The sequence below is a fragment of the Lissotriton helveticus genome, chromosome 7 (assembly GCF_964261635.1).
Source record: "Lissotriton helveticus chromosome 7, aLisHel1.1, whole genome shotgun sequence".
In the NCBI taxonomy this organism is placed as follows: Eukaryota; Metazoa; Chordata; class Amphibia; order Caudata; family Salamandridae; genus Lissotriton; species Lissotriton helveticus.
Genome location: NC_136068.1, coordinates 1,008,994,768 through 1,009,013,992, shown reverse-complemented (window position 1 = coordinate 1,009,013,992; position 19,225 = coordinate 1,008,994,768). Strand labels below are relative to the sequence as shown.

Sequence of the window (19,225 nt, the reverse complement as noted above, 5' to 3'; positions counted from 1 at the left end):
AAATGTATAAAATTGCGATTCAGTCTTTTCCCGGAGGATAAACCCCGACAACATGTTTCTAACAGTATCCTCCTGAGATGTTAAAAGCACATGAGAAAACATATCTGACTAGGCCTTCCAAACACAATACATACATTAAAGTACAATCTCGATAGCATACGCCTATACCTCTATATTCTGGAGAAACCCCCTAACTCAAATCATGTATTTCCCCAAAGCACAGGCTATATCCAGGTTTCCCATCCCCACCAGGAGCTCTGCAGCTAGCTTCCTATTCGTGATCCTGTAATTTTTTAATAACAGGCCTAAGATCTCCTTACGTATATCAAGGGTCCTCCTACAGTCTAATAACACATGAGTAATGTCACAAGTGGAACCTAACGTACATGTGCAATTGCCATTACTATTCATCATGAGGTTTTTAACCCTGGTATTTACATAACAGGGGTTTATACCCATTCTTAGTTTTAAAACCTCTCTTCTTAGTTTCTGATTCGGCAACCTATCCAAGTACGGGTAGGGATGATCTTCTGAAATCCATACTTGGATCATATGGGACACTGATTTTTTTTTGCCGAAGGTACTCGTGATCACATGTACGGGACACATCCGCTCCCAATGACCGTAGTTCTTTTTTGCCTATATTGGTATGTCCTAACTGGGCATCTAGTTCTATTCCTAACTTCCCATAAGCTTCCTTTAATGAGAGTCTGGCTTCTTTAGCCCAAGATAACTCACTGGAGGCAATTTCCCCTCTACACCACTGTGATATTTTTCTGGGCGCCTCCCCTGTCTCCAGACGCTGCCAAAACCGTATTAGTGCCATCCTGGTTGTAATTGCCCAGGAAGTGACTCCCATCTCCAATCTTGCTGCCTGTACCATAGCTGATTGAAGTAACGAGAATAAGCTTTTCAGGATCATACCTTCCTCTTTATCCCAACCTTTTTTCCCACTAAGGAGGAGAACCTCTGATCCATATAGGAATTGCGCGGGGACCATTGCCAGGTAGGCCTTAATAACTGGCCCGTCTGACAGGTCTCTGTAAAAGCTATTAAACCTTTTTAAGCCCTTTATAGAAGCTGTTGCCCTAATTTTTAAAGCTTCCAGTTGGGTGGTCCAATTCAGGTTACTCGTGAACCATACTCCCAAATATCTATATTCCGATACCCTCTCAAGAAGTTCCGTACCCAAATACCAAGGGAACCGGGTCTTACTTTTGCCGAAACATAGGATTTTGGTCTTTTCCATATTTACTACCAATTTTTTATTTAGGCAGTATTTATGGAACATATCTAGTTTCCTCTGCAGGCCTATCTCAGTCTGGTCCATGATCACCAGATCGTCTGCATAAAGCAGACAGGATATATGGTTACCCCCTAACTTTGGGCGCGCCCCTCTAACCTCTTTTAGATTCCGAGGTAGGTCCGCTATAAACAGAGAAAAAAGCAAAGGGGCTAATACGCACCCCTGTCTTAGGCCATTTCCAATCTGGATCCTACCAGATAATCCACCATCCTCCTCCAGGACTACCTGGGCCCAGTTGTCTGTATGCAAGGCCTGGATAAGGGCTAACAGGTCTGCATGTAATTTATAGCCTTTCAAGGAAGACCATAGTTGCTCCCTGTTTACAAGATCAAATGCCGCACAGAAGTCCACAAAGCAACAAAACAGGTTACCCCTTTGCTCTATAGACTTCCGCGCTGCCGTCCAGAGGGCAAAGCAATGATCCACAGTTGAATGACCTTTAAAAACCCCCATGTTCAGGAGGTACTATACCATTATCTTCAGCCCAATCTTTTAGCAACCCCAAAATAATTTTAGAGAAAACTTTTTCCCCAATGTCCAAGAGATTTATCAGGCGATAGTTTTTGGGGGAATTTACATCACCTTTTTTGTGTATGGGTCTAATGATGGCCCCTTCCCAGCTATCTGGTAATGTTCCTGTTTTTAGTATACTTAAGAACGTCTTTGCAAACAAATCCGCCCACCAATCTATATTTGTTTTTATAATAATGGCGGGTAGATTGTCTGGGCCAGCAGCTCGTGTTAAGTTTAAGGTGGCTATCACGATTTTAATGTGACCTTGGGAGAACTGCTCCATTACTTCTTCCCTCACTCCTGGCCAACTAGATGGTTGTATTGCCTCCCTCCTTGGCCAATTGCCGTAGATCTCCTCGAGGTAAATTACCCACTTATCCTCTGGAACAGAACATTGCATGGACCCTGCTGTTTTCCCTGTACATTCCTGTATCAATTTCCAGAAGCCTTTGACATTTTGTTCTTCAATTGCCACTAATAGGCTCTTCCAGCAATTTTCTTTAAAAGATTTTTTTTGTCTCTAATTGACGCCTTATATTTTATCCTTTGTCTCTTAAGGGTTTGATTTTCTAATTCATTGTAACTAAGCCGGAGGCTTCTTTCACTCTTTCTAATAGCGGCCTTTGCTTTGCGGCAATCTGCATCAAACCATGGGTTATTAGTAGCATGTAATGGGAGTTTCGTTGTCAAACTGTGCTTCCCCCCTTTAATGTTTATTCTGAGGCATTCTACAAGTTGTCTTATCATATCCTCATACCAGGGTAACTCTTCCCCCTTTACTAGGTTTTCTTAATCAGCTACTTTCTGAAAGTCCTTCAGTTTGTTTAGATGTTCTTCACTTATCCGAGTTGTAAGTCGCTTCGGATATTCAACCTCAACGTTCAACACCTTCTGTCTCGGCGGAGCCTTATTTACCAACATTTCTAACAATAATGGGAAATGATCGCTGCCCTCTACTTGAAGAATTTCGAAGTGTTGAATTGAGTGGAAGCACCAGGCCTGGATAAAAACAGTCAATCGGGCACAATTGCTGTCCTATTTTAAATGTCCGCTTAGCGGGCCGATCTCCTTCTTTCCTACCATTCACACAAACCAGACCCATAGCCCCCAGCAGCCGTCCAAGCTCCACATCCTGATTTGAGAGCTCGGTGCTGATGAACATTGCAGGCTCTATGTTATATGCTTTTAGTATATCACTATTCCAGGCATCCGTTTTTAGGGGATTCAATCTATGATTAAAATCCCCCAAAATTAAAATCACATCTCCTGGGTAGAGTTCTTGTAAGTTCTCTAAAGCCTTTTTTAAACGATCCAACTCTTTATACTCCTGTTTTTCACCTTTCTGTATGTACACGTTGATGATACAAAAACCTTAACCCCTTGTGTTATTTAGGATCGACACTCTGCTCCCTAGTGCCCAGATACATGTTAAGTCGAGATGGAGGATGTCTCTCACTATATTTGTGGAGACCAGCGTCATCTGACCACCTGACGCCCTACCCATTTTATTCTTTCTTGCAGGTTTTATGTGACTGGTAAAACCTTCCGTAACGGGTGATTCGTCGCACAGCCATGTCTCCTGTAGGCACAAGATATCGGTCTTTCCGAGGAGATTTCTGAAAATCTCTTGAGGCCATATTGTTGTGTAGCCATTAATATTCCAAGACAAGATACGCAGGCTGTGCGACGACCCAATTTCCTAATCGATGTTACTTAAATTCCCCTCCTCCTCCTGGTCTAAGTAAGCCAGCTCTCTATACCTGTTCCCATCCAAGACATCTTCCTCCCCCCACCCCAGCTTTTTAGGAAGAATTGTTATTGCCAGTCCTTCCTTGTTACTCCATCCAGATGAGATAATTTTTATTTGCCGTTCTCCCAGCCCTGCATGGTTTCTAAGAAATTTGTGCCCTTGATTAGCCATTTTCAGGTCCTCTCTCTTTACTAATCTAATTCCTTCTCTTAACATCTCGGCTTCCGATTTTTCCAATGCGACTTATCAAAGCTGAGTGGAGGAGGACCTTTGTTATTTCCTCACCTTTAGCATTAACCAAAATCCCCACTTCTTTTAAATCCTCAGTACTGACATATTTTAAGCTGGGGCATTTAGCAAACGAGAACAGTAACTGCGAGCGGTTTAGGGGTTTTAATTTCTTACCCCTTTTCCCCCCCATTTCCCTGACCCATTGGTTCTAGGTATAGCCAGGTGTCCACAATCCTAGATGCCTGTAAAGACTTATGACTTTCCTCTGGGCTTTTATTCCTTCTCTTTGAGTTAATTTCTACTCTATCACCCTTCATCCAATTATTCACCGGGGATAAGTTACTGAGCCCTGCCTCGGTGGACGTTTCTATTTCCCGTATAGGTTCTAAACCCTCTTTCCTCCCCCTTAGCATCCGCATAGCGACCCTTGCGTTCTTGGCCACACATTTACCTTGGACCCAACATGATTTTTCCTGGGGACGAGGGGTGCTTGCCCTAGAGTCTACTGGGGTTACATTATCCAATTCTACTATCCCTGCCTTATCCCTGGGCCTTAGGTCATAGGGGGCCTGTTTCCTGTTCACCTGTTCTGCAACCGGTCTGACCCGTTGGACCTTTTTCCCTATTCTCCTCTTCAGGCAACGCCTACTTTTACCATATCATCTTATGATCATGGGACAGCGGGAAATATACACATTGGGCTCCTCCTCATTTGGTGTATTTGTACTTGTTGTTTCTCCCACCTCGTTAGCTTCGTTCTCTACAGAACTTACAAGGGAAGGCATTTGGACTTTAATCTGCATCAATTCCCCAATTATGTTATTAAACTGCTTACTATGGGTTTTTAGAATTTCGTTATTTACCACTGAGACCTCTAGGATTCCTTGTAAAGTTTTCTGGAGCATCAACATAACCTCAAGCATTGATGAGCTCGAGGTACCAGTCACCTCTAGACTATTCACGGGTAGGCCGGATATCACAGTATAGGCCATATTTACGTTTTCCAGACTGTCTTTTTCAAAGTCCAAATTCTTCTTAGGCAGCTTCTCTCTCCGGGTGTAAATCACTCTGATTTTCATTTTCTTTCTCTTCCTCCCCCTCTCCCTCCGAGTCTTGGCTTAATACTGATTGAAACAGCCGTGGGGAGGAAGACAGCCGAGGTACTATCAGGATGTTAGCAGTGTCAAAATTTGTCTGGTTCAGGGAATCTGCGTCTGATATCACGATCTCAGTCAATTTTGGGGACTCCGCCGCTTTTAATTCCCTTTCTGGTGTCTCCTTTTCTTTAAAATGCTTACCAAAGAAGTCTTTAATAGATTTTGAGACTATGGAGCCACCCTTTCCACCTGCAGACTTAACGGACATCGGCCCCTTTTGTTTAATTGTACTTGAGGATGCTGTTCGCTTGTATTTCCTGGGAGTTTTGAGTTCTTAGATGCTTTCCGACGTTTATTCTTTCCTAATGGCATGTCTTTAAGCTCTTCCTCTCTGCTTACTTGCTTCCAAGGGAGCAGGGACTTTCCAGGCTGTTTTCCTTCGCTTTTCCTATGCTTTCTAGGTGTACTACAGCCACCTCTGGAATTACCTCTTGCTAAAGACCCTCAACTATAAATGTTTCCCTTTTTTTGTTTGTTTTCTACTTGCCTCTGTCCTGTGGGCCCGCTTTCTGCCACTCTCTGTGCCTCCACCACCTTTTCTTCCTTTCCTCAGTCTTTTCAGGTCCACGAGCATCCAGTCCTGCTCGGCTCCCGTGTATTTGCAGGTTATGGGTCCAGGGGGCACTATCCTCCCCCTAACCTGCTAGTGGCGACACCCGGCAGCTTCCAGCAACCTCCGACCACCAGATGGCGCCCAAGATGCCCAGAGACTACTGTCTCCCGCCGTGGCGTCTCCTTTACTCCTTGCCAACGGGGGACAGTGAGGGCAGTGAGGACAACACTCTGTCTAGGTCTAAAGCCGCCACGCCGTGTGACGTGCTGTGCAGCGCTATACTGCGCCGCCGACTCCGCCGAAATCAGTGCGGAACAGCAAGCAAATGAAAAAACAGTGGGGCAGAGCTCCAAGAGGCGTCCGTGCAACGCTGCGCCGCTGACACCGCCGTAGCTGTCCCGGTACCGGAAACCGGGAATCAATGACGGCGACGAAGGTGGGAGGGAACAGAAAGGCGAGCCTCGGCGCACAGGTCTTCGAGCAGTCACTTGGTCAGGAAAAAAAGTGCAAGATCTCTAAGGAATTCAGCGATAGGAAGGAGATATTTAATGAAATCAGGGTGGGAACAGTGAGACAGAATGGGTTGAAGACTGGCCAACAATAGTAAAAACTGAACTCTTCCGTGAAAATGACCAACAGAGAAGCTGCCCTCAGTCTGAGCACATGCTACATGGGAAGGTCATAGAGGGAGTGTAAGAATAGTCCCTGTAGATTCGGTCTCAAGTTCCATCCACAAGGTGTGTAAAACTACCAAAGGACTATAATCCAAAGCGTGTGCCGAGTTCAAGCTAAAGATCCTGAAAATAATAAAGGTGGTCATCGGGAGAGAGGATGCAGTTGTAATAGAAGCAGACTTCACTCAAGAACCTCAGCTTGTCTAGAGACAAGGAGGAACAGCCAGGAAACTGTTAAAGCAGGGAGTGGGGTCAGAAAACTAAGCCATCAATGGCAAAAGGCTGGAAAAGATGAAGGTGCTGCTGAGAAGGCTAACTTGAGAAATGTCAACAGGTAAAGACTACAAATGCACATACTACAAATGGAAGTCGAAGGACTTCGAAAGATGCAATAGAAATAGTCCCCCTCCCCTAACAAAGACATTAATTTATTTTGCCACTCCGACCTCACACCAAAGTTCCTATAGCATTACCGTGCCACTCATTCCTCCTCTCCCGCATTTCTCGATGAGATTCTTCTCCTTTGGTTTCATTGCGGATAACAGGATGTCTGTTCTGCTCATTCTGGCGATTGTTCCGTGCAGCAGTTTTCTCCCGCGAGGCCTCAGATTTTACATCAATCTGCAGGGGCACCCACTTATATTTGTTACCTGAAGGAAGAAACACCCAGCGTTATAAATTATCCTTAAGTGTCATTACTGACAGGAGGTCTGCGGAGAATGGTAGAGGATATCAAGATGGGACAGGGTTTGAGGGACGCTAAACAAGGGAGACGTCAAAGATAGGGGATTCTTACCGTCAGTAAATGCAACATACAAAATTAGATTTCTTTAAAGATGGCCCTAAAATGTGCCAGTAGTAAATGGGAGCTAAGACTTCGATTCACATCCATGTTCATGGCTCTATATTAAAAGAGGCATTTACAAAACGGCCTTCCTAGAGCACAGACTGACCATCTCTTGAAGGGATTTTCCTCTTCAAAGCTCAAACTTTTCTCTTAGAGCCACCAGCCTATAAGAAACACTTAGGCTTAAAGACTTTGAGTGCGCCTAAATTTTAATCTCCTCACTTGAGCAAAGCGTTTAAGATAAATATGAAACCTGCAATGCCCAAGCCTGACAGTCCAAAATCAGTTACAAGTTCAAACAGTCCGTTTTGGAAGTCTAAGAAATAAAATCTGGATTCTCCATCATATTGCATGGAAGTTTTTCATGTACTTTATTTAGTCTTAGTCTAGCTCAACATTTGCTTCTTAGTTCTGAAAATATATAAACTGTTTTGGACATTTGTTTGAAACAGTTCTATTGTAAACTTTCCTTATAGGTTTCCTTTAAATAATTTTTATTCAGTCTTGACAGTTGTTTATCCTCAATACTGCTTATCCCTTGAAAGACATTTTCCTTTGAGAGCCACTGAACTGCATTTAACTGTCTTTTGAGGATATATTAATCCAAGTACTATACTCCTTCCATGGAGTGCAGACAACCTGGTGGCATTTCTTGCACAACATGACAAAAATTAAAATGGGATCATCCAGAAAATAAAGACAGAAGGATGGCAAATACTGAATACAACTCCTTAACAGGGGAACTATCACCAATAAAAAGACGAAATTTTAACTAACTTCCGATCCTCCAATGTTTCCCAAGTGATAAAGTACCTTCAAGTCACAGCCTAACAAATACGTGTTAATTAATCTGATCCTTGCCCTTTTCAGTTAAAGTTGTCAATCAACATTTTATCATTACACCTGCGTATAATAGATTTTAAAAAACACACCTTTTTTCTTCTGACCAGATTTCTGATTTTCATCATCGCCATTTTTCTCCTCTCCAGATTCGTCAGATCTTACTCTTTGATTCTCCTTCCCATCTCCTTTCTCCTCCTTCATCTCTTTCCTCATCAATGGTTTCTTGGACACCTGAAGTTTAGCAGAGGGCTGTAGTGATGGGGACAAAAGATTGAATTGGTATTTTAGAATAAATTAACGGGACCACAATGGTTTCAATCCTCCAGACACTAGAGCACATTTAACATCCAGAATCTGTATGCAGCAGCATTGGGCATTAATTATATTCATTCCTGCCAAATAAATAAAATGCCCCCTTGCAATTTGTAGTCTAGTTTACTGAGAATAAAGATCTTGGGCGGGAACATTCATTACCACAATTCTGAATAACCTGTTTTACGTGGGCTACATACAACACTTCTGCTCTCTCTAAACATTGTAAACAGACGTTACAATCTATGGTACTTAAGGTAAATTTCGAGACCCAACTTGAAAAATAACAAAAATGAGTGCCACTAAAGGCAAGGTTAGAATATATTGTGCAAGTTGTTCAAACGTTTATTTAGGAATGAGTGCTATTAAAACCCTCTACTATTGGGGCAAGTGCTCTACAGAAACGCACCGAGCTGTGAGCTCAGTTTGCATTACTGACAGTGGCTCCAGTACAGTAACGTGTTAACGTTTGCAAAATGTAACAATTGAGTCTATTTTTAACGCTCCCAGAACACTCCAAATTGATATGCAAAGTACCTGTAGTAGCATGAAGGCAAGATAGGAGATTCCTATCAAAATAAAATGCACACAAAATGTGCAACATTTATGTTCCTAAACTATTACGCAACTTTAAATGCAATTTATCTGATGCTCCACTTACTAAAATAGGTTTGTTGCATTCTAAAATATAAAAGATGAATTGATAGCAAATCTATACCGACCAATACGAAAGTAAAAAGTCACAAAAGTACACGCAGGTACTTGTGCATTGGTGCAGATTTATGACTTAGGAATTCACAAGAGTTTAAGAAAGCAGGCCTGGAAACTCCTAACAAAAGTTTGTTAATAACATTTTCGAATAAGTGCATACACACGTATAAATCTGGCTTAGGTGGAAATCTGCTGAGCACCTTGACATTCCGTAGACCCCCTTTTTTCTACGCTAAAAAGCACTCCCGCCCTTACTTGGAATAAATTCCCATCCTTCAGCTTGCAAAGAGATTGAAGAGGAGCTTCGACAATAACTTTAAACATGTTAATTTGTGGCGTGCACAGGCTCACAAGGAATTCCAATTTTGGAACGACGATCTCCTGACTACTTCAAAACACTGCATGTAAATTTGTGGAAGGCGGCAAAATAGGAGCCTGGTTAAACTCCAGATCCCAAGAAGATGCCCAACTTGATCAGAGAGGCTATTGTCAGATCTGACAGAGGAACCCAGACAATCTGTCACCTTAATCCACTGCACCAAAAGGGACGAGTAGATTTGTATAACTTCCTTGGCAGGAAAATCCAACCACGTGCCATTTTTCTCTTCACTCAACATTTTTCGTACCAAGTGTTTCCCGGTGTTTTCTTATTGGAAATCTTTCCATTCATTATATAACTGCCTCAAACATCCACCATCAGAGCCTGTCACGTAAACGTACACAAGATAAAGACAGCAGAAAATGCCAAAACTATGTGCCACACAGACTTTCATTTTGTGAAAGGCATAGGCAAAACATTCAAGTGAATTCTCAAAGCAGAGAGGTAATTTAGGCTGCGAAAAGGGAGTAAGAGGTCAGATGCCTCAAGGACCAAAGAGACTGAATTCAATCTTCAAGGCAACTTTGAATCCATGCCTTCCACCTAATGAGTGATGTAGAACAGTTTTCGATATCCTATCCTAGTCTTGGTACCGGGAAAAACTTAAAGTGCACGTGCCTCCTATTCTAGAGGTTGTTCCCAGTTTTCCTCCTCAGGCCAGCATTACCTACCTCGTTCAGTAATGTTTATGGCTTCTAACAGTTTCGTTTGCGAGGCAATTTTTAGGTTTCGGTACCGATTACATACAAAACACTAGCTGTAATGTAACAAGCAGGTGTAGGCTTACCACGCGTAATTTTGCGTCCTGTAATTACCCGAAATGACAGCAAAATTAGACGAGATGCATCTCATTCAAAAATTAACACTGCGTTCAAAACACTGTCGCTCTTATTCAGATTTGCAGTTTTGTGCTAAATTATCCAGTCTGTTCGCAAAAAAAACCTGAAATGCCACATGTTAAATTTCTTTAACTGTATATCTTGTGTAAAGATTTCACCATGAAATTGCACAATGTGGCGTAATCTAGGTAATTTAGCATACATTTTATTACAGAGTACAAAAATTATGTCAATTACTCCAGCGTAATTAGACTTTAGCCTAGGTCTAATTACAAGCACCCATTAAACTAAGCTGACAATCCCACTGCTGCGTTCTACCTGCATTGTTGACACCTGAAAATTGGATTATATTGGTAATTTGGATGGGTGAAGAGGGCCTCAGCAAAAGTCACACCCGTCCTTAGTGTTCATATTGGATTAATGCATTCCCCTTCGCAGGATGTGATGGCCGCTTCTACTGGCCACAGTAGCTTGACACTGCGGAGGTTTGAGGGATCCATCAACCAGGACAGATCCAGATATGCAGATTGAAAGATTCACACCAGAGCCAAAATACTGCCTTATTTTTGCAGCCACTGCCACCACACACACCAGTGGAGGTGGCTTAATTTATCACCAGACGCGAGGCATCAAGATGCATAAAGGCATTAGGCCTAGCAGTCAACCGACTCGCAAGACCAGGATCCAAGCTAAAGAGAGAGGACTCGTCACCCAAATATTCATAAAACTCTGAGGAGGAAAGTCCTTCATAAGAAGCCCCACCTTGTTATAGATAAGTCTGTGTGGTAGTGGGGTGAGACTTCTGGACTTTTACGTTAAAGCCTAGGTCATGGAACAGTTACTGTCTGCTGTAGATGGCCCTGAACCACAAGTCGGACTCAGTCTTTTCCACTCAGTCAAAGTACAGGAGTAGATAAATCCAGACCACTGCAGTGAAGCTGTTCGAACAATCAGCACCTTTGAAGAGACACGGAGCTGCTGTCAGTCCAAAAGTGAGAGCAATAAACAGATATGTAGCCCTCCACAGTGAACCTGAAGCGTTGTAGGTGGGAAGAATCTGAAGATGAAAGTAGGCATCCTGGAGTTAAAGGCCACCAGGACCTGGCTCAGAAACCGCATCTTTAATTTGTCCTACCATACAAAATGGTTCAGGGTAGATTTTAGTACTCCGTCCTTCTTGGAGACAAAGTAAAATCCCATGACTTTCTACCGGAAGCTCCACTTCCATAGTCCCTTGGTGCAGCAAGATACTCACTTCCACCTCTAGTATCGAGGAGTGAGCATCAGAGCATATTCTGAAGGTGTAGCCTGAAGGGGAGGACAGAAAAGAGAAGCCAACGCAGATCAGCTGGATGACCCAGTGGCCGGTCATTTCCTTTCAATAGGTGTCAAAATGGACGAGCCTCAGTGGAAGGCATTATGGGGGTGGGCGGGGGTAAGATATTTTGAAGTACCACAACCCACAGAGACTGGAGGGAAAAGGATTTGCTACTGCTGGTAATGTTCTCCACACAGACCCCTACACCAAAAAGAGTGATACAGCTGCTCTGCCCAAAAAGCAAAGTTTCTTGGATTCACTGTCCAGGGTAACCATAGGAAAAGCATTGGAAAGGTTTTGAACAAGACACGGATGACAACTTGGAGGACAAGTAGTGCAGGTCGTTCAGAGCCAGTCTATGGCACCTGGCAATTTGGTTCTGATCTGTACAGGGTGTCTACTGTTAAGCAATGATTCTTACTGAGACTTTTTTCCGGCTGCTACTCACAAGGACCTGTGCCTACGCCTCGCGGAACCCGCTGCGCGGGTCCCGCTTCGTCTGGAGTGGGTTCCTGAGCTTTGGCCACTGCTGGGTGTGAGACAGGGCTGCGAGCGTTGACCGGGACTCGCTTTCCCAGGAGCCCCGGTCTGACTAAGGCCGAGTCAGCTGGCCCGCTCTCCCTGACCGCCCCGCCCAACCTGCTCAAAAAGACGTGACTTCCTGCTCCAACGTGGGATTCTTACTGAGACCTTTTTCCGGCTGCTACTCGCAAGGACCTGTGCCTACGCCTCGCGGAACCCGCTGCGCGGGTCCCGCTTCGTCTGGAGTGGGTTCCTGAAGGTTTGGCCACTGCTGGGTGTGAGACAGGGCTGCGAGCGTTGACCGGGACTCGCTTTCCCAGGAGCCCCGGTCTGACTAAGGCCGAGTCAGCTGGTCCGCTCTCCCTGACCGCCCCGCCCAACCTGCTCAAAAAGACGTGACTTCCTGCTCCAACGTGGGATTCTTACTGAGACTTTTTTCCGGCTGCTACTCACAAGGACCTGTGCCTACGCCTCGCGGAACCCGCTGCGCGGGTCCAGCTTCGTCTGGAGTGGGTTCCTAAAGGTTTGGCCACTGCTGGGTGTGAGACAGGGCTGCGAGCGTTGACCGGGACTCGCTTTCCCAGGAGCCCCGGTCTGACTAAGGCCGAGTCAGCTGGCCCGCTCTCCCTGACCACCCCGCCCCGCCCAACCTGCTCTAGACGCCTATAAGAACCAGCGTAATACGCTGCGTGGGAGCGCCCGGGGATAAGCCCGGGCAAAGGGCGGGCCCTCTGTGGCCCTCAGAGGCCAGAGGAGCCTGGGCTGGGCCCACCCTCTTGTGTTTGCTGTTGGCGTAATATCTTGACCCCGTCTTCGTCCCTGTTTAGGATAGCATATATTTGACATGCCTTCACCAGCGTTGGATGGGCTCACCGCTAAGGTGGGGGGAGCCAAAAACAGGACATTGGACATCTATTTCTCACGAACACCGGATGGCGGGGATGGGGATAAAGATTGCTCTCTGGCTGAGCGTAGGGCCGAGCGACGTCGCTCTATTGAAACCTTGAAAAACAGGCCCTTGACTGAAATTTCTATCTCCCAAGAGGGTGAGTCTATCAGCATTAGCGAGGGGCCACTATCTGAGGAGGGCGTCCCGCTTCTGCTGAGGAATTGTACTACTCCCCCTTGTCCGCCCATTGAGCAAGCCCCCCCAGGGTTATCGATCCAACCAGCCCTAGTAGAGTGCCCATCGACTTAACCTCCCAACCTATTCTATCGGTTAAAGCACCTAAAGTTGGGAAGGGCAAGCCAAAAACAGCTGCTGATGCGAAGGTCCACCCCCCCCCCCCCCCCAAATAAGCGAAAAAGGAAAACGAGGGGAGGGCATGCTAAAACGAAAATTTCACATTGTGATTTTGGGAAAGGCCTTAAACCAGCCCCAAATCATGACAAATCGATGGTGGAAGTGCGCAGTTCTCCCCTCGATAGAGGTGTCCACACTACCAACCTCGAGGAAGCCCCCATGATTAATCCATCTAATGTAGTACCCCCTGCCGCTCCTTTGGGCACTCTGGAATTTCTGCTCAGATCTTTGCTCTTGCCTATCAGCGAGAGCATAAGAAAGTGGAGATCAGGCTCACCATTTTAGAAGCAACATTGAGTAGTATGAAACCATCGGCCACTACTCGAGATAGACCTCTTGAGCCTAAACCCTTTCCCACCTCACATCTTACCCCACCAATCCCCCAATGTAATTTGGGGACTCATTTGGCGATTATCGATACCACCCCCTTACATCCTCCCATGGCTAATTCACTCCTGGTGCCACATAGTAACATTATTGACTCATCACAGTCCTCAGGTCCAGCCCTCCCTGTGACAAACAATTCTATACAATCAAATCCTCCCTTACCAACAATAAAATCCTATCCGCCCACGAATAAAATATCAAGCAGAGATTCGGGCGACCACTCAACACAATATTCAAAAAGACCAAGACGCAGGACAGTTGATTTACCTCCAGATTCAGCTCCATATACAATTGTCCTGACAGGAGTTCCGGAACTAGCAGAAGGGGCCAGAGAAAACTATCATGCTCTAAAAAATAAAACCATTTATTGTTGAAGCAGAATAGACCCCATCCTGCACATGTAAATGGTGAAATCCTGTCAGTAAGGCGAGCGGTGTGGGTGGGCTCAAGGCCAAAAGACAAAAGGGGAGACGTCATAATCATTAACTTTAAGGACCATAGGGTGGTAAGAACCCTGGGAGATTGGTATGAGGCCATAGGCGGAGATACTATCTCCACACACTACGTTAGCTACTTCTATCCACGAGAATTGATAAATAATTCTAGACACTTCCAAACAAGAAGATATCGTCCGGAGTGGAGAGAAGTAGGCTACCAGCCTATTCATAACCATTTCTCGAATCAACCTCTGCAACAACTCCACTCTCAGACATACTGGGGTAATTTGAATAACAACTACCAAACACCATTTCCCGAGTTTAACATTCCAACATTTAATTACTTCTCAACACTGTCTGGCTTAGATGGATTGGATTGACTCAATAGCAATCTTCCCTTGATTCAAGACTGTCCTATGATAAAAGAAGGCATTCTAGCTGGTGATATCACCCAGACACTACGGTCGAAAATCGTACCACTGAGGAATACAGTCAGGTGACTCAATCTAATCAACCATCTGAGAGGGAGCGGGATAATCTAAATAGGGGGAACAATATTACCATTACATCTACTCTAGCTCATGAAGACCGTAATAGGGAGGTTGAGCAACCTGTGCCAAATATACTAAATAGGATAAATGGAAGCCAGGTCTCCGTCACGAGAGGAGAAAAAATCCAAATTCGTTTCTGGAATTGTGCAGGTCTCCGAGAAAAAATCCTGGACGGAAGTCTCTTAGAGTTTGCCAATGAACCTCAAGTCTTAGCTTTACAGGAAACTTGGCTTACAAAAGAAATGCACTTGATAGGGTACAAAACTTATTTCTCAGCAGGAATTGCAGGAACCCACGGGAGAGCTAAAGGCGGGCTGACAACTTACATATTGAACACTATACCTGGCCTGGTAGTTACTCCAATTAGTCTAGAAACCCATTATCAGATCCTGAGACTGGTATTCAAGACAAAGAGGACTATTCTCTTAGTCAACCTCTATGACAATCTAATGGAAAACGAGAATAAAAATATTGGGGGTTTTACGCAAGAAACTAAGTAGTGACACGAAATTAAAACCAGGGCTGAACCACCGAGTATCGTTTGGGGAGGCGATTTTAATCTCCACCCCTGCGAAAATCAAAATAGTAATATCTGTGGGATGGGGCATGGAACCGAGGAGCAAATAACCCACTTTAGTCATTCAGTGGTGGGCGACTTTCTAAACGAATCCATGTCCAGTTTGGATCTAATAATATTAAACCAAACAAACCCTTTACTTGGGAAGCTGGACCCCACCTATCTCGGAAGGGGAAGTGAAACTACAATTGATTACATCCTCACTACAGCGACCCTTGTTAATAAGACCCTGAATTTCAGAGTGAAAATTAATACATTAAGTGATCACTCAGCTTTAACCTTTGATTTAATCCTGGACCAATCTCAGCTATCAGCCCAAACCTTAATCTCCGCCCTCTCCCAGAACAATATCCAGCTCACAAAAATAAATGGCTATACCCTTGGGTGGGGGCAGATTGATCCAAACGAATTGACAAATAAGGTCGTAATTGCAGCACAAACAGAAATTCTGAAGTGATTAGATATGAAGGTATCTGATGAGGAAGTCCTATCCCATTTTAAGACGATCTTAGGTAAAGTAAATAAACACCTTACCGTGAAGCAGAAAGGGGCCTTGGAAAAAAGAAAAGGATGGTTCAACCATGATTGCTCAGTAGCCCATAAAAAGCTAAAAAGAGCACTAACACAAACAACAAGAGATAAAGAGGAGGTCAGGAATCTGAGAATAGCGTATAAGTTGGCCTGTAAAGCGAGAAAAGAAGAGCTAAAAAAGGCATTATGGGACCAGCTGCATGAAAGCTCATTAAACAAAAACAGCGAACTATTTTGGAAAGTGGTTAAAGCACCTTTCCTGACTGATTAAATAGACCAGCCAAGTCTTGACATAGCCATTGAGGGACATACCTGGACAAATCACTTCGCTAAGATTTTTGGCAAACCACCAGTAGTAGCTGCTAGTGGAAAAAATAACAGTATAAATTAGGATAATTCATTCCCAATTCCACTGGCAGTCAACCTATACGAGGTAATAAAGGCACTGAATGCCAGTAAGAGTGGAAAAGCCCCAGGCCCGGACGGGGTACCAGTTGATTTTTTCAAATTTAGATTAGATCTTTGGGCCCCGATAATAAAAAGGGTGTTTGACACAGCAATGGTGTCCGGATTACTCACATCCTGGACCCAATCAATTTTGGTACCCATCTTTAAGAAGGGAAATAGAGAGGAGGTGACTTGTTATCGTCCAATCTCCCTCCTGAACTCACTGGGGAAAGTACTGGGCAGAGTGGTTCTCCAGCGTTTACAGGAGTGGGCAGACGATACCGGGACCCTCTCGGACATTCAGTATGGTTTCCGAGAGGGCCACGGAACAAGCCCTGAACCTGGCCTTACTGATGGGAAAGTATGTCTCAGCAAAGTGCGAGAGGTTGTACATGGTTTACGTCGACCTCTCTGCCGCTTTCGACTGCGTCAGTCATGCAAACTCTGGTCAGTCCTGACCAACATGGGAATGGACGAGGTTCTCGTGACCTTCCTCAGAGAACTTTACTCCAACGCTTCCGCGAGGGTGCGTTTTGGAGTACGGGGTGAATTGTCAGATTCCTTTCCTGTAGAGCGCGGCGTCAGGCAGGGATGCGTCCTTGCCCCCTTCCTTTTCTCCCTCTATACCAATGGCCTCGAGGTAGAGATGTTACGGGGGGGACTGGACTTACCCCGTGTAAAAGATCGACTGGTGCCCGCGCTCTTGTATGCAGACGACGCGGTGATCATAGCACGCACCCCACGTGAGCTACAAAAATCCTTGAATAGTTATGCAAAATTTATGAGCGATCTAGACCTTCTTATAAACATAAAGAAAACTTTTGTTATGGTAGCTGGACGGGTTAGGAAAAACGGAAAAACCATCTTTTTAAATAACGAAAAATTAGAATCCACTTCCCAATACCCTTATTTGGAAATTATGATAGATGAGAAGCTCAACTGGAGAGCGGCCATAGAAGCGCGCAAGCACCAACTCTTGCGCTCCATCGCTGCTCTCATTAAATTTGCCCAGAAATTAGGGAAAAAAACCCCGGTTGAACTACTCCAAATCTATAGAGCTAAGTGCCACTCAATCGCACTTTATGGGGCGGGTTTATGGGGCCATAAACACAAAAGCCCTACAGGTTGCGGAGAATACCTTTATAAGATTTTTACTGTCAGTCCCTAAAAGAGTATCCACTTTTGCCTCACATGCAGAACTGGGACTACCACACATTGAGGACTTGGCCAAAATTGAACCTGTGCTTCTCTGGCGCAGAATATGGGTTTCAACAAAGAATTCTCTCACTAAAGCTATCGTTGCGGATTGTATGACCCTAGATCGCGCAGATAAAATAGACTGGTTAACATATGTTAAAAATCTTCTCACTGATCTAGGAATGGCCGAGTATTATTATAACCCGGAATCTATTGTTGGAATTCCCAAGAAAGAGCTCAAGGCAAAGGCGTTGAGTCACTTTGAAGAATTACGTATCACTGTGGAGATTAAGAAACCATCTGTACAGCACTCTCTGGCGGTCATGACGACCATGGAAATGGAACCATATTTAACCTATGTAGACTCGCAGTTTGAACGATTTCTATTAGCGAGATTCAGGTTGAACATTTTCCATAGGGTCGTAGCATTCCCAAACAGAAATAGCTGGGAAGAGAGTTTAATGCCTTGCCCATGTGATGAATTATCTGAACAGTCAACAATGCACACTGTACTGTTCTGTAAATATTATTCCGCCTACCGAAGGCTTTGGCTAACCCCACTGTTGAGAACTCTAGGCCTTCGAAAATGCCGTCCCGCTATATTGTGGCTACAATTTTTAAGCTCAGAATATGTATGCAAAGTCGTTAGTACTATCTTAAAATGCATTTTTAGACTAAGGCTTAATCTTCAGAATAATACCTATTAAATTGTCTTGATTAAGCAATATTTTTACAATTTCTAAATGAGCTGAATATGTTTTAGTATTGTTAAAATGCATGCAAATAAAATGTATAAATGCTTTTATGGTAATTCATGGAAAATGAACGCCGAATAAAGATTTTACTTACTTAAGCAATGATCGAGTTAAGAAGGGCCTCATTAAACAGAAAGAAGACTTTAGCTGTTGCTCAGAACACTGCAAAATTGCCATCAGAATGTTTGTTGTAATTTCTACAAAGGCAAAGTCCATTTCGTGATGAAACCTCCTCGGGAACACAGCTAGAGGAGTAAGAAAAGTCCCATTCCATTGAAGTATCTAGGCCACTGACATTGTTAGTATAAGTAGATGCTCTCAGTAAAGTGGCAGGAGATCTGCTTCTAAATCCTTCTCCTCCAGCCAACCAAAGTCCCTATGCTATATATAGCAGAGGAATTAGAATCTGAACCAAAGATCTCACCCAAGCATTCAAACCTTAGGATTCTAGGAAGGTGCTCACAATAGCACTTCTCCTTTAAGTTAGCCTCAACCTTTTCCTTTGCCACACAGATGTTTTCGTCTACAGACTCCTGTGTGGGCACTACCATCTCTCCAGACACTGAAAAAGGGCCCGAGCAGTCAGAGGACAACACCATAGCTGGCTTAATCTTCTGTAGGTGTCCAGGGACAAGGCCAGTGAAGGCAGTGTCAGAGCCACCAGAATCGCCAAGCCAGCAAGAACTGATTCACTGCCACCAATTTAAAAAACCTTAAGGCAGTACACCACTATTCTAGAAAAATCCAGCAATGCTAGCCCCTAGGGCTCGACAAGCATGGGGTGAGTCAATGGACAAGGAAACTAAGTCTTATTTTAGGTGTTGAAAGTAGAAAAGAGGTTAAAAAGGAGAAGTAAATGTCGAGGAAGTCCAGCATCAAGACTATGAATTCTTACACCTCTTATGGTACTTGCTGTGAGGAGATCTTTTATGAAAACGTTCCTTGGCGGTTGACTTTCCATTAGGAGAAGGAGTCTACTTGCACCTTGTACCTGCAAACCTTACTAAAGGATAACTGGACTTCCCACTCTCGGATGGCATTGCAGTGAGTAAAAGGTCTAGAGTCGCACGCAGTGGTTAAATCCC

At 44.3% G+C, this 19,225-nt stretch overlaps 1 protein-coding gene across 2 annotated transcripts in view; it reads right to left on the bottom strand.

Annotated features, from left to right (window-relative positions):
* Positions 1-19,225, bottom strand: part of LARP1 (La ribonucleoprotein 1, translational regulator) — a 915,090-nt gene that overhangs the window by 534,786 nt on the left and 361,079 nt on the right. For both annotated transcript variants that reach the window (XM_078653680.1, XM_078653681.1), the window contains exons 4-5: positions 7,964-8,123; positions 6,658-6,834 (exon numbers count right to left, since the gene is read on the bottom strand). In XM_078653680.1, the coding sequence (XP_078509806.1) occupies positions 6,658-6,834; positions 7,964-8,123 (337 nt within the window). The remainder of the gene's footprint in view (positions 1-6,657; positions 6,835-7,963; positions 8,124-19,225) is intronic.